Source organism: Scleropages formosus, chromosome 5, assembly GCF_900964775.1.
Source record: "Scleropages formosus chromosome 5, fSclFor1.1, whole genome shotgun sequence".
Lineage (NCBI taxonomy): Eukaryota > Metazoa > Chordata > Actinopteri > Osteoglossiformes > Osteoglossidae > Scleropages > Scleropages formosus.
The window spans coordinates 30,279,673-30,296,133 of record NC_041810.1 but is presented as its reverse complement, the minus strand read 5'-3'; the positions used below and the strand labels follow the sequence as shown (position 1 = coordinate 30,296,133).

Here is a 16,461-nt window from a genome sequence, read left to right as displayed (position 1 = left end):
GTGTGTGTGTGTGTGTGTGTGTGTGTGTGTGTGTGTGTGTGTGTGTGTGTGTGTGTGAGATATATATGAAAAGGGAATGGATGAAATTGTGAAAATTGCACACATAATGTAAATATTAACTACAGTCATGTGCCGCTTAACGACTGACCACATATACGACTGTGGTCCCATAAGGTTATAACGGAATGAAAACGTATCGACTAGCGATGTCGTAGCACAACGTGTTGCGTGTTTGTGGTGGTGCTGCTGTAAACAAACCTACTGCTCTGGCAGTTGTATAGAAGTGTTGCACATACAATTACTGTATGTACAGTACATAATACTTGATGATAAACACCTATGTTAATGGTTTATGTATTTACTGTACTTTTTATCGTTATTTTAGTGTACTCTTTCTACTTATAAAAAGTTTACTGTAAAACAGTATGCTGTGTTATGCCAGCAGCAGCATCATAAATCTCGTGTTTACCGCATCTCTTGACTGCATCGAGGCTATACCATCTAGGTTTGTATACTGTAAGTACACTCTACGATGTTCACACGACGACGAAATTGCCCAACGACAAATTTCTCAGAATGTATCCCCGTTGTTAAGTGACGCGTGCCTGTATTTAGCAGTAGGGCCACCCTTTGCCTTTGTAATGGCTTCAGTTTTTACTGCATTGCAGTCACAGAAGTCCTTTACTATGTCTAGTGGCGTATTGGGCCATGCTTGAAGAATGAGAATGAAGGATGAAGAAATGTACTTTGGCTCTCTATTATCTAGTACATGCTAATGTTCGATAACGTCTACATTTAATATCTTGCTAGTCCAAAAATAGCCTTGAATCTCTTTAGCTGTCTGTTTGAGGATGTTATTGTCTTGGAACGTAGTCTTTGACTTAGGACGGAGCCCAGCCCTTTATACCGTATTATATAAACCATAAGGATATATATGAATAGTGAAAATGCACAAATGCCGCTTTATATCATAGGAATTTTTTTCATTAATTTCAAATATTGTTTGCGCTTAAATTTATTGTGATGTTTTTCTCCAAAGCGACTTACACTGTTAAGCTCCTTACAATTATTCACCCAATCATACAGCTGGTAATGTTTATGGGGCCAATTTACGGGATGTACTCTTTTTCAGGGGAACTACAGCAGTAGGTGCGATTCAGAACTGTGACACACACACACACACACACACACAGAGCTTTCGTATTGATACTACTCTAGAATAACAGAAAAGAAATGCAGTAGTATATTTTCATGCACTGTTTTCACTTTCATTGCCAGCCATTGTTTTAAAAAAACAAAAAAGTTACTTGAATGGAATGAAAATAGAATCTGCAACTGTAAATAGAATGGTTTTGTAAATGAAATGTAATTAATGAGTTTGGTTTGATCTGCTTTAGCTTTCCCATGATCTCCTCACCGTCTCTCCTCGTGGACTACTTGTAGCTACTTGTATGAAATTTAAGACTGGTTACAGGCTTCAAGACCATCAGTGGGTTTGTGCCTAAATACCTACAGGACCTGATCACTTTTTCTGCCTGAGCCAAACTGCTCCACTTAAAATAGGTGGTTTGATTTTCATCTAAGCCGCAATAATAGGCAAACACAATCTGCTTAAATTAATAACGTATAAACAGTGCTATTTTTTTATCATCATTAAATACATGATTTAAACATTGTACACATAAACATAGTACATAAAGTATACAATTTTGAATTCATTGTTCCTTCTGATAGTAAGCTGTCCAGGCCCTGAGGCAGCAGAGTAGCCCCAGAACATGATGCTCCCTCCACCATGCTTTACGGTTGGGATAAGGTTTTGGTACTGAGGTGCAGTGCTTTTTTCTATTCTGCCAGAATTCAAGTTTTGCCTCATCCATCCATCCATCCACAGAACATTGTCCCATAAGTGCAGTGGAACATGCAAGTAGTCTTAGACAAACTTGAATCATGCAGCCATGTTTTCTTTTTTTTTTTTTTTTTTTTTTTCCCTTGCCTCGCTGTGATGTCCTTCTATGAGCACCATTTTTGTTCAGGGTCTTTTTTTTAATACTGGACACATGAGCAGAGACTTTCACAAGATCAAGAGATTTCTGCACATCCATTGCTGTTACCCTAGGTTTCTTTCTCAGCTGCTCCAGCATTGCATGCTGTGCTTTTGCCATGATCTTTGCAGGGTGCCGACTCCTGGGGACAGAAGCAACGCTACAGCTTCTGAATTTTCTCCATTTATGGACTGTTTATCTTATTGTGGAGTGGTGACACCCAGGACTTTAGAAGTGCTTTTCTAGCCTTTTCTAGCTTTCTTTTCTATTTTCTTTCCTTTTCTATTTTCTTTTCATTGGGGCAGAGGAGTAGCCTGTCAGTTTGTCATGTCATTGCAGCGGTTCCCTGGTTGGACGTTATGACCGAACGCCAAAACTTACAGTTAACTTTTAATGGTTTAATGGACCAGCCGGTGTAAATCTGAGTGGTCATAAACTGAATACGTTGGAAGTTGAAGACTGTTTGTGTGTGTGTATATGTGTCTATATAACATATTATATACACGCACACACATAGAGGAATTAAAAAAATATATATACACACACATACATATAAGGTACTGTGCATAAGTTTTAGCACTTGGAGGGGGGAGCTGTAAAGTTAGAATGCTTCCAGAAATAATGCTCTTAATTAACTTCCTTCAAAGCTTAGTATTCATCCATCGTCAACAACCATTTGTCCCACACGGGGTTGCGGCGGGCTTTGTCAGGTCCTGCTCTCTGGTGGGTTTCCTCAGGGTGCTCTGGTTTCCTCCCACAGTCCAAAGGCATGCTGTTCAGGTTTCCCCATAGTGTGTGAGTGACAGAGAGAGTGTGTGTGTTCCACTGATGTATTGATGAGTGACCCAGTGTAAGTAGTGTATCTAGCAGTGTACGTCACCGCGGTGAATAAGGTATGTGGGCTGATAACATTACATGGCATCTGTTGAGAGTTGCTTTGGAGAAAGCATCTGCTAAGTGAATAAATGTAAAAATGCTTGGGGTGCCTTGTGACAGACTGGCGTCCCGTCCTGGGTGTGTCCCCTCTCCCTCCAGGCCTGCGCTGTGTTACTGGGTTAGACTCTGGTTCGCCACAACCCCACTTGGGATAAGAGGTTTCAGAGTGTGTGTGTGTGTATGTGCGCGTGCGTACTTTCTTTAACGACATACAAAACCCTTACTGTAATACTGTAACTTTTTGCAAAAGGAATGCTTGGAAATCTCAAATATACTTTCCCAGTGACACTAATTCAGAAGACATTAAATAACCGTCTAAAAACAAATATTTTTGTGAAACATCTAAGTCCCTAAGACTTTTGCATAGTACTCTCTCTCTCTCATATATAGCTACACACACACACAGTATGTATATATACAGTATATATTCCTCTCCACTTTCTAGCTGGCAGTTCTTCCCCAGTGTTTTTCCCAAAATTCTATACCAAGATCACCAAGTAGTGCCCGGATTTGAACGATACCTCCCATTTCTGACTATAAATGTCTGCCCTGGCCTCAGAGCCATAAGAGGCCCCTGGTTTCGCAGACTTGGCTCAGCTCTCGTCTGTGATCAGCCTGAATTCTTTTGCACTGTGTTACGTTTTATTGTCACAGATATGATATCATTAGGTAACTTTCCGCAGAACATTTAACGCTTGCATAACGATCCAAGCGAGAAAATCCGAGCAAAGACCATTTCGTTTTAAATGGCATAAACCTGAACTCTAAAGTGATGTAACAGTGATTTTTAAACTTTACATTTGAGAGAACTTTAAAAAGTGCTTGTTCGTGTGAAACCATCTCCTACTCGATGCTTTATTATTAGGGGATTCTTTCGCAGTACAGAGAAATTCACCCTAGAAGTGTACAAAAGCTGATAATGGTATATTTTTGTTCGGCCTCACGCAGTCTAGACCGTTTATCCTTGAGGAGACCGCTGGTGGTCATATGGCAACCGCCGCAGTGTAGCAGGGGTGTTTATAGGAAGCGTCTTATTTGCATGTAGAAATGTGTTAATTCCGAAAGAAACAATGACATCTTTTATTGAAAATTTCACAAGACGGGCTCAGCTGAGGTTGAATAATCACAGGTTAATGGGTTGAAAAAGCCCTTTAGCGTAACAATGTAGTCTCTTCTGGATTGCAGGATTTACAGTTATTACTGCTGGATTATTAATCCCAGTCCTCCGAAGTGCTCCCTTTTAATTAAATAATTGTGACCCTTTTTTAAAAAAATTTTTTTTTAAACACTTCATTGTGTTTTATAGCTCTGGCATCAGTATTTTCCCCTGTACGCCGCCACCATTGAGAGGTGTAAATGATGTTGTTATGACTGAAATTGGGCCAGTGGCTCAGCAGAAAGGCTTTCAAAGTCCAAAGGCTACTTAGATTAAGGTGCAAATGCCCTCTTAGTTTATCAGGTGAATTCATTCTTGAGTGCCAAGGAAATGAATAGAAAGGATAAGCTGTACTATAACTAGTCACAGGTTTGTAAAGCGGCCTTTCGTGTCTAAAAATGCGTCCCTTTATCATCACCTATGCCAGGCATTAAGGGTTTGGTCAGATAAACCAACTGCCCAACATTATTATTATTATTATTATTATTATTATTATTATTAAGATCACAAGTTTATCCAATTGACTGATCTTAAACACTGGGCTTGTGTACTTCACTACTTTTATTTACTATTTACCATGGACAGACAAGGTGAACTTTACTGACTGCATTCAGGGTGTTATTCCTCTTGCAATGACTTGGTATGAATTTGACCCTGTTGTTAAAGACAGAAGTCAGAGAAGTAAAAAGGTTATACTGCAATAGTGCTCTGGCTGCCCTGATATGGAATTATTCACCCTCTGCTTCCTGAATAGGCTTCAGGGTGTCGTGACTTTATTTATGGGTCCTGTTCTTTTCTTCTTTTATTAATAAAGTGTCACTACAGAATTACCATTCAGTGCATTAGGACTGGGAGGTGCAGTGATGCGGCGGGTTTGGCCACGTCCTGCTCTCTGGCGGGTCTGGGGTTCGAGTCCTGCTTGGGGTGCCTTGCGATGGACTGGCGTCCCGTCCTGGGTGTATTCCTTCTCCCTCCAGCCTTGCGCCTTGTGTTGTCGGGTTAGGCTTCGGTTCGCCATGACCCTGTTAAGGATCAGCGGTTTCAGACTGCGTGTGCGTGCGCGTGTGCGAGAGAATTAGGATTTTATCTCTTGTCATGGTGAAAAATAAGGACTGAATCCTTGTGGTCCCAGCAAAATATCTGATATGATATATTCTATTAGTGTGTGTGTGTGTGTGTGTGTGTGTGTGTGTGTGTGTGTGTGTGTGTATATATATATATATATATATATATATATATATATATATATATATATATAGAGAGAGAGAGAGAGAGGCGCACACACACACAATATATTGGAAAAAGAAATGTATATTTACAAAAGATAGATAGCTATGAATGTTCCAGAAATTGCATGTGGAAGCAGAAAGCCAGTGGAACGAACTTGTACACACACCGACACATTTACACGTTTGAAGATGAGTGAAGAGATGTGCACTCCTTCTCTTTCCTGGCATGTATGCACACGTTCTCCCACATACACACACGTGTGCGCAGAGTCCTCGAGAAATACGTCCAGAAATCCTCAGTGTTCCATCTTTAACGCTTTGCTTCAGCTCCTAATATTCCTCACTTCATGTAAAATGGAAAAGCATGAATTCTTTGTTATAACCAGCTTTTAAGACCTTAAAATACACACACACACCATCTGAAACTGCTTGTCCCATACGGGGAGCCGGAGCCTAACCCGGCAACGCAGGGCGTAAGGCGGGAGGCGGAGGGGACGCACCCAGGACGGGACGCCAGTCCATCACAAGGCACCCCAAGCATCGAACCCTAGACCCACCGGAGAGCAGTACCCGTTCCAACCCACTGCGCCACCGCGCCCCCCGCTACTTTAAAATATACAATATATATTTATTTTTATACATATTTACTTATTTATATATGATATATAAATATACTTTTTTTTTTTTTTTTGAATCTGGCAGAAGCAGATGAAATGTTTCAGTTATCTTCATCCACAGGACTGCTGCTTCCCGACATACAGCCCTGCACTAGCGGTACAGACAGGCGTCCACAGTAACAGTCTTCATGCGACTCGGTTCCCCGCAGCATCCAGTGTGCGAAGCGCCGAGAAACGATCTGTTAAAATATGTGCTAAAGTCACCCGTTCCAGCTTTGTGCTTCCCTGCGGTTGTGCTCCTCTCTGTTGTTCCCACTTTTATTGTAGAGCTGAAATGAATAATAAATCAGGCAGCACTTCACCGGTGAGAATATTGTTAACGTCTTCGCAGCCGTGAGAAGTATCAGTGTCAGTCTGCAGTCACAGCGTGCACATAATACGGACCGAACGGGGATGTCTGGTGGCTGGATTAAATAGCTTTATTCTCTCACATACCACCGTATAACAGGCTGCCATATGACAAAAATTATACATATACATTATATATTTCTACACTCTGCTGACAAATACCCGTTTGGGTTATGAGAAAATGGCTTCAGAAAATTTGAAATGAATACTAGAAAGAACTGGAATATTAATTAATTTAATGCAACCCTGTAAGGACTGCACTGCCTGCTCCCTATCATTAACATGATTTACAAGTAAACTGCAAACATTTCTCGATTAACATGGTTGTTTAAATAATATCAGCAGTTTAAATAATACTAGTACCATCACACTAGATATATAGCCTTGATGTCGTCAGTGATACTGTTTTGTGAACTTTTTTTTTATCACAGAAACATCTTTGTACCAAATGATCAAATTTTATCACTCCATTATGTAAAAAAAAAAAAAAAAAAAAAAAAAATAATCCAAAGGTTGCGGGTTCGATCCCTACCTCCAGCCGTAGTACCCTTGAACAAGGTACTTACCCTCAGTCGCTCCAGTGAAATTACCCAGCTGTATAAATGGGTAAATAATTGTAAGCTTGTGTAATAATTGGAACCGTAACGTTGTAAGTCATTTTGGAGAAAAGTGTCAGCTAAATGAATAAATGTAAATGTGACTCGTACAGTGTGCTTGTAGGGTACACTGTGGATCTTTTCAGAATACATTGGACAAGACAAGCAGTTATTGATAATAAATAGCTGAATGAAATCATAATATTAAAAGTAATGGGAATTTTTGTTAAAATAATAGAAAATATGTTGATGTTATCATTAATTTTTAATTAATTTTAGATGCTGTGTTTTTTTTCTTTTTTGTCCGAAACAAGCTTTCCCTCCATTAAAGGGAAAAAAAAGGTTATTTTACACCCTCACAAAGGACATTCACACAACGGAGTGATTACACAGAATGAATTAACCCTATTATGTGAGAAAGGGGTGCATCTACCAGTTGCCTAGTAACCTGATTTAATTGACGGAGATAATATAGCAGGGAATGAAGCATATGGCCTTTACTGTATAACTAACAGTGTTTAGACTCTGACTCATCTAACATTTTATATTGCTAACAACTTGCAGTGAGATAGTGTGAATCCTCCAGCCCAGATTTAACGTACAAACTTTTGATGTGATATTAAATTTGTCTGTTATTCAATTTGGGACTCAGATTTCTACTGTCTCCTCTTGGAGTTTGGCATGTAGCATGACCATGACACTGCTACTATCTTAACAAATCAGTTTTGAATCAAAACTTTTTCACTGATGAGAGGAAATGGGGAAAAATTGTGGAAATATTGTAGTGCTAGAAAGAATAGTAGCTTAAGATGGTGACTACTTTGATTTGTCGACACAGTGTTGATGCCCCTTCGTTAACCCTGGAGGAAATGAATGAAGAACCCAGTGGAATAAGCATATGTGCATGATTAAGTTAATTTTTGGACATTGTTTGTTGGACGTTGTTTCGTAATGACCGGGCCATTGAAACCTTCATACGGCTCAATTCAAGCCGTCAGGTTACACACCATATCTTTCCTCGTGCTCCCAGCTCTGTTCCAATATTGCAGTTTCAGCATCCTCCCGGCAAGTCATATCTGTGCAAATGCACTATAGGGCCAGAAAGTGCCCGTAGGCTCGGATCCAGGATGTTTTAACTCTGCTGGTGCGCACTTGTGGAGTCAGCACCGATATGGAGATTATAGCTCGATTAGCCGGCTGTTGCTCCGAAGAATCTAATAAAGCTCTTGACGGCATGACTACACCAAACCAAGCAGCTCACCCAGGAATATTAGTCATGAAGATATTATGCAAGCTGGGAATGAATCAATGACAAGTTTTATTTGCTACATTGAATGAAGCAATTGGAAATAAGAGTTCTGACAAGTGTTATGAAAAGCTTGAAACTGAATACATGGGTTCATAACACCTCGTTACGGATTTTTGAAGGTCATGTTTTTCATTTTAGTTCAAACGTTCTGAGGTTTGTTGCGAAACAGAATTAATCTGCATTTGTCTTTCCAGCCAGTAGTTGGCAGTAAAACACGCTCAGAATAGGAGTGCGTGACCGGTTTAATCAAACTCGCTTCCGCTGTGTTTACAGCGCTCTTGATCGATAATAGAACGACGAATGTTGCACATACTTTTAGGGCGAATCGCTCAGCGACTGGCATGAAATAGGAGTGGAGACATTTTAATTTGCAGTAATTTTAAATTAGCTTTAATTTTAATGTAGCTCAAAATGAATAAAGTTTCATGAGCTATTTTATTTATTGTATTACCTATCTATTTGGGACTTCTACCGAACATAACTTAAGTCAAGCGATGTCCGTATTATTAAGCTTTAGACTGTGTACATAATAACTTTTGCAGTGCCCGGAAACTGAACAACACTGGATACGTGCGTATGATGAATTGGTCAGTAATGGGAATTTAATATGAGGTTGTGGAGATAAGTTCCCCCCCATTACTTTAATAAAAATAATAAAATATTGTTTTAGTTATTATAGCTGTTTCTGACTTATACAGAATATAACCTGTGAAAAATCATGATTGGCATATGTATTAATAAGCTTGTGTTGTTATTTATTACTTTATTAATGTGAAGTATTAGTAGAAGTTTTCAAACATTTCAAAATTGTGTTCGTAAGTCGAGGAACCAACATATTTTCAAGCGTGTATGACTGCTGTTGGAATTATGACCTAGATATTCTGTGGTCAGTTTTTCATGATAAATACGTAATTTATGCCGACCCTTGCCTGGTTTTCATTACTTTGTTTGTTGATGGGATTTGAAGTGTGACAGACGAGAGCACGGCTATCCATATGAGGCCAGAATGCTTTCAGCTTATTTGCACCGAGGGGGAATTTGTCATTTCCAGTATGAGCGCCAGTATTGCTGAAAGCGTCTGCTCTCGCATGGATTATAGCGTTGGATAGAGATCAGAGGATGTGCTTGTTGCAGAATTCAATTGATTGTTCCAGATCAGGCATGGTGTAGGGACAGGAGAATTGAACACTGCTAGTGAGGGTGATTTTTGAAGGTCTCGTGTGATGGAGACATTTGCTTTTGCGGCAAAGTATTAATGTGATTTGTGGTTTTCTTTATTTATTTTTTTTTAACATATTTCAACAGCGTAAGCTGTAGCTGTTGCCTGGAAAAAACAAATATATATGTTTTTTCACAGCAGGAACAGTATGTGGTCATTGCTTCCTCTGATATTTTATGGACGGTACTGAGAACATAATTGTAGAACAACGTTTTACCACAGATTTCTAACGGAAGGGAATTATTTCCTCGATTAATGCAACCTCCTATATCTTTTTCGCCGTAGTTCTCGTTTGTTTTGGTCCTTTTGAGTAATTTATCATTATTTACCATAGTTTAAACATTTTCAAACATTTTGAAAGTTTTTTTTTTGAATTTTGCATTTGTTATCCATAAAATACACTTATCTGTTTATTTGCAGTTATTACAGGTATAACTAGCCTGTGTAGTATTTTGTATTATGTTGCGCATTCACATTTTTTCCAGCTGCAGCGTGACAATGTGGTACAGTACTGCATTGTGCTTGGATTGTTTACAACTGTCCAGTCACCTGCACAGCAGAGCAATTTATCACACCCATGCACTCACTCAATGACAGTTTACATTCACCAGTTCACCTGCAACCCACATCTTCAGTGGAGTACCCAGGGTGAGTCCACGTGAACACGGCGAGGAATGTGCAAAATCCACATAGACAGATCCGGATTCAAACCCACATCAAAAACCTACAGGCTGCATGCTGGGAGATGCCTGCGCTCCCCGCTGCACCACCTTGCCGAATTGAAGAAACTAGAGGAAGACTTACGTAAACTAGAAAGGGCACAGGTAAGCAGGGTAATGGTTAGTTTCAAAGCTTTGAGGCTTTAGTCTGTTTCCTTTGCTCACATCTTCAACAATTCAAAAGCAGAGATATCCTGCAAGAGATACCAGTTCCCAGCGGTTGAGGATGGACTGAAGAGCAGCAGGGGCCCAGAGTTCATATTGAATTGTGCTCCTCAAAGCTCATTGTAATGGGCTGTCAGCTTCAGGGCTGTGGAGTCGGCACACAAAACCTTTGACTCCGACTCCAGTAACCCAATAATTGCTTCCGACTCCACAGCACTGGCCAAAAGTTGCACGTTATTTCGGGGGTCGACTTATCCAACAAATACAGGCCTAAACCTGTATTATACCTCTAATTTTTGGGGGTTGACTTATATGCTGTATGGATTTATATACGGGCGTTTACGGTACATTTAGTTGGAGTCGGTACATTTTTACCGACTCTGACTCCAGCAACCCAACAATTGCTTCCGACTCCAACTCCACAGTACTGGTCAGTTTCCTGTCCAACACTCATTGCTGCTCTAACCCTAATCCTGACCCATCCTACTTATTGCATCCAAGTAGTCTGGTAGTCGGGTACCACTGTTGCTTTTTGTAGAGCATTATTGGGGTTGTAGAGACTCCCACATTTTTGATGTCACATTTAAATATGTTCAATGTGTGAAGTTTCAGGCTGCAGACCATGTTTTTTTTTCTTTGAACTTGAGTTTGGAAAGGTGCCGTGCACAAATGACCTGAAAATGGCCTGGAAACAAGTTTGCAAGTGTTGACTTGTAATAATACACCTAGCAGAATTTCCTCTCTGTGTTAAAAATACATTAGGGACGGTGCCATCCTTTTTTCAGCCTGCTCACCATGTTATAAAACGGTACTGCTTGAGATTACCATGTTGAGCAAAAAGCAAAAAAAAAAAAAAATGCATGATGTCATTTATGACTTATATTTGTGATAGAAAATTTTGCCATTAGGTATACCTGTAAAGGATTTAAGGTCTATGTATAAAGGGTATAAATTTTTCAGCCCTGCAGTTGCAGCATTCGTTGAGAAGTATTTTATACTGACTATAGTGTTCTATAAAACCTATCGTACTTCATGCTCTTCGTTGAGGCTAAAACTCCGAGGTATCAGCATGTTTCATTAATTTTAATATTGTACTGTGTGCACAGAAAGAAACCCTCAGAGAGTACAAGCAGCTGCATGCGTTTTCAGGGTCAGGAACAACAGCTGGAATATGATGGACTGGAGACTATTTTTGTAAATTTGTGCCCGACACACAACGTTGAAAAAATGCTCAATCAAAGGTGCAGTTTCTGGAATTCCTTCTCTGATTCTTTTAGACGTCAGAGCTCTTGGGTAGAAATGAGATGACTTTTGTCAGCACCAGAAGGATGGCAAAGCATGAGAGAACCCCATCTTACAGCGAGTGCTAACCTGAACAGCATGTGTTTGGACTGTGGGAGGAAACCAGAGCACTCGGAGGAAACCCACGCAGACACGGAAAACATGCAAACTCCACACAGAGGATCGAACCCGTGTCTTCTCGCACCACCCAGCGCTACTCGCTGTGGCGCCAGGTTTTGGAATCTCGATCAGTTCTGTTTCTCTTGCCTGCATCCTGAGTGTTTTCCAGGGTTAACCTTTCAATGCATGAACCTTTTAAAATGCTAATCTTTCAAGGAAAAATGGGTTTTCACACAGCATTATTTTGGCATCCGTTATTACTTATGGTGGGAGTCCTCATCCTTGAGTAGTGTGGGATCTTGAAGCCAGCCACTCAACTCCTTGCTGTCTTCAGCTGTCATCCACTACATTTTTGATATTCTTCACACGTTTCAGCCGATGTTTCCCACAGGGCTGCGGAGTCGGTACTCAAAACCTTCGACTCCGACTCCAGTAACCCAGTAATTGCTTCCGACTCAACAGCGCTGGTGCACCATAGTGGGCTTTACCTTTACAACTAACAGCTTCTAATAGGAAAGAGCATTTCAATGAAGGCGATCAGTACCATTAATTGTGAGTGTAGTCTTAATTAACTGGCAGTACTAACGGAGCTACATTAGGCTTCCAGGCACTGACTACGGTAAGTGCTCCAGTTACACTTGTCTGTGCAAGTGCCTGCTTCCTCAAGGGTCATGTGACTAATCAGATTAGTATCTCAGTAGACTCAAAGTAGTGGGGGATGTGGGATGCCACGTTGGCCTGGGAATGAGAGACCAAGTTCAGGGTTTGGGCACCAGTTGCTCAGTATCGGATCCAACACGCACTCATATTCGTTGAACTTATGTGCCAGTGAGTTGGAGGTTGAATTTGTAAATAGGTAGGTAGGAGCGCCATTAAGTCAAAGGCTTCGCAACCTCTCGCACTGCTTTCAAGGTAAGGAACGGTATAAAATGGTTTACCATTCATTTGTTCCATATGTCTTTGGAACGTAAGATGATCTCAGCCCAAACACAGAGAAAGCTTGACTTGAATCCATGTCCAGGATTACAGACCAGGGGCTGTGAGATACCAGCACTACCTACTCCACCACCATGTTCCTCGGTTTGTTAAAGTGGGCATGTTAACTATCTGCTGGGTCCTTGTATTTTGTTCTTTAAATGGATTGATTGATCTCATGCTATGTCAGTGTCATTATCCATGTTAGTGGTTTGTTTTTGGGTGCAGAACATTCGTTCGGATGCTTTGCCGTGTGGCTGGTTGCGGTGTAGTGGTGCTATTCCCATAGGTGGGAGCAAAGTGGAGAGCAACAGGGGTTTCTCGCATCACTACACACTTTATTAACGTAACAAAAACTATGTTTGTGGTCCTGTAAATCACAAGAAAGGTAATGACTGGAACTAAGAACTCTTTGAAATAACCACCAGATTACTACATATACGCAAAACATCGTGTCAGTTTCGTGGAGATGGTCATGGTGGTATAGCTGACTAAGCAGGCAGGCCAAAACGATCTGTTTGCCAACAGCATTTCCATTTTCCACTTTGATTTTTGATGAAAATTAAGTATATGTGTTCTTTACTGAGCTAAACCTAGAGACATCTAATTTTCGTTGTCCTTTTTGCAGGTAAGCCAGGGCAATGTCCCCGGCATCGAGAGCGCTTCTCTGGCCATGGACACAGAGGAAGGCGTGGAGGTGGTGTGGAATGAGGTGTTGTTCTCTGACCGAAAGGTGTTCAAAGCCCTGGAGGTACAATAAGAGTGGTGCACCTGTCCTCTTCCGTAGTTTCCCCAAACACAAGGTCTCTTGTTTTCACTGTTCACACGTAGAACATCTGAGGTTCTTTTTTTTTACCCTTGTAAACCTGGCAATTAACCAGGCTTATACACTCAATTGATGAAAATGCCTTTTTAACATTGTTTGTAATATGAGGTGTCATTGCAAGAATGGCTAGTAATATGGCGCCTCTCCAACAAAAACAAATATTAGTGGTTTTGCAATTTTCTGGTCCTGTTAGTGCCAGCTGCATAGGGTCATTGAATTTATTAAAAGGTGGGATTGTTTTCAGCTGACTTGGATTAAGACGTAATGAGCAAATTTGGTTTTCAAAAAAAAATGTCAGTAGTGGATCAACTGGAAGGGAGCCCAAACTTTTGCACATGCCCCATTGAATGTTTAATTTTTGCAGTCTGTTAAAATCAGCAAGTAAATATTAATTGTGCATTCAAATTTGCAGAAGCATGTCATATTTAACCTTGTTCCTGCAGAGGATGTTTTATTACTTAATGCACAATTATTATTTTTTTTGTTTGTTATTTTTTTCAGTAAAAAGCATAAGTTGACCAGGGGTGCCAAAACTTTTGCATATGATTATAGCACTACTTATGCAGTGTATCAGTTGTATTGTATTGTAGCACTTTCATTACCCTAACCTGATCTTTAAATGCTCATGTTGAGTTTTTTTCCCTCACTTCTTCACTTTCAGGATAAAATCAAGGAGATGTTTGAGAATCTGATGCAGGTGGAACACCCCAACATTGTCAAGTTCCACAAGTACTGGTTGGATATGAGGGAGAGTCAAGCAAGGGTAAGCTGCCAACATAATCGAATAACACGTGTATGTGAATGTACTAAGTCAGGCTCTTTTTGTCCATGTCTCTTTCACAGGTAGTATTTATCACAGAATACATGTCTTCAGGGAGTCTGAAACAGTTTTTAAAGAAAACCAAGAAAAACCACAAGACTATGAATGTGAAGGTATGTTATATCGCAAAAACATTTGGAACCCTCGTCTATGCGCTTAGTTTCTCCAGCTTCTTGAACCTGCAGTTTTTATTCTTGCATCATCAAGATCTATGTTTTATCTCAGAAGTCACCTTTTTACATTTGTATTTATTCATTTAGCTGACACTTTACTGCAGAGTGACTTACAATGTTAAGCTACCGTACGATTTTTTTACCCATTTATACAGCTGGGTAATTTTACTGGAACAACTTAGGGTAAGTACCTTGCTCAAGGGTACTACAGCCAGAGGTGAGATTCAAACCTGCAACCTTTGATTTCCAAAGGCAGAAGCTCTAACCTCTACGAGATCAGCTGTCCCATTTTGACCTCTCTACCTGGGAAATGCATTATTCAGTTTAATTCAATTTATTTTTATAGAGCGCTCTTCTCACACAGTGGCACAGAGCAGTGAACAAAGGCATAAGACAAATGGATAGTTGGCTATATATTAAATTTACCACAGTATCCATGAAGTTATTACAGCTGTAAGTAAGCCTACTGGCCACGGAGGAAAGAAACGGAAAAAAAACTCATAACCGAAAGTCAACGGAGGAAAAAACCCTCTGGGGGTCCAGGTGCCAGTGGTTGGTCACTCCTCCTGGGCATTCTGGATTAAAAAATACTTTTAAGACAATTTACAACTAATAATAGCAATATTGTAGCTGAGTAAAACTGCAGTACATTGAAACACTGGAGCAGGGAGCAGTTGGGGATTCTTGTTGTTCTTTTATTGTTGTAATTGTTGGAATTGACCTGTATTTTACATAGTTTGAGGTTTGTTGGAGTCCTAGTCATGAAGCGGAATAAAACTTAAGGGTTTTATTACTATGCTCCATAATTTCCCAAGTTGTTACCCATGACTGACATCCACACCACTGTGCTGATATTAATGTGCCGGTGTGCACACCTGCATATCTTTGTTCCATCTTTTAATACAGCCTGAAACTGGCTTATCTACTTATACCCAAAACAATAACCGTCCAAGGTCTTCCAGCATCGAATAATTGCTTGGTCCGGAAGTGCTTTGTATTCTAGAACTTTCTACAGTGTGCAATTCACAATAAAAAGTTAAAACAAAAGAATACAAAAGGTATAAATGAATAATACTATGAGTAATAAAGGAACAGTATACAATATTTTTTAAATGTGGACGTTTTTGTGAATTGCTTTACGCTTGTCATATCTTCCTTATTGTGAAGCACTTTGAGGAGCGTAAAAGATTATTGCTATTCTTATTATAACACTTTCTAACAAGGCAATCCTCATAACATCAATCAAATGATACAAAGGCGTTCGTAATGATACTGCTCTTCAAGAGAATTCTGTGTTTTTTACTATCGAATTTTAATATAGGTAAGAAGTCTTCATTGTACAAGGAAAACCAATAATACCATAATACAGATGGTCCCCGATTTACTGTGGTTTGACTTAAGATTTTTTTTTCTTTATGATGGTGCGCTAGTGATAGACGTTAAGTAGAAACCATACTTCGAATTTAGATTTTTTTCCCCCAGGTAAGCAATACATGGAGTGATACTCTCTTGCGATGCTGGGCAGCAGCAACAATCCACATCCCCTAGTCTGTCATGCAGAGGTGTATATTAGGTGTATTAAATGCGTTTTTGACTTATGATGGGTTTCGCGGAACGTAACCCAATCGTAAATCGGGGACCACCTGCATTACAGTCTGATTTCATTCCACGTTCCAGAGGTATTCTGTTTAGGTGAAGTGAAACTCTAGACTTGCTCTTACGATGCAGCTATGTGTTTCTGTGGGTTATTTCCACAGTTTACCCCACCTTATCTTTCCCCGGAATTCTTGGCAAGTCTGTCTACATAAGTGGAACTTTAAGCTGGCGGTTATTGAAAATGGATGAATGGGCACTGGAGGGAAAAGAAATA

The 16,461-nt window shown here is 40.0% G+C and overlaps 1 protein-coding gene across 3 annotated transcripts in view; it reads left to right on the top strand.

The window, feature by feature from the left end:
• nrbp2b (nuclear receptor binding protein 2b) overlaps window positions 1-16,461 on the top strand; it is a 36,336-nt gene that overhangs the window by 5,149 nt on the left and 14,726 nt on the right. For all 3 annotated transcript variants that reach the window (XM_018765766.2, XM_018765765.2, XM_018765762.2), the window contains exons 2-4: window positions 13,401-13,523; window positions 14,260-14,361; window positions 14,442-14,531. In XM_018765766.2, coding sequence (XP_018621282.1) covers window positions 13,401-13,523; window positions 14,260-14,361; window positions 14,442-14,531 — 315 coding nt within the window. The remainder of the gene's footprint in view (window positions 1-13,400; window positions 13,524-14,259; window positions 14,362-14,441; window positions 14,532-16,461) is intronic.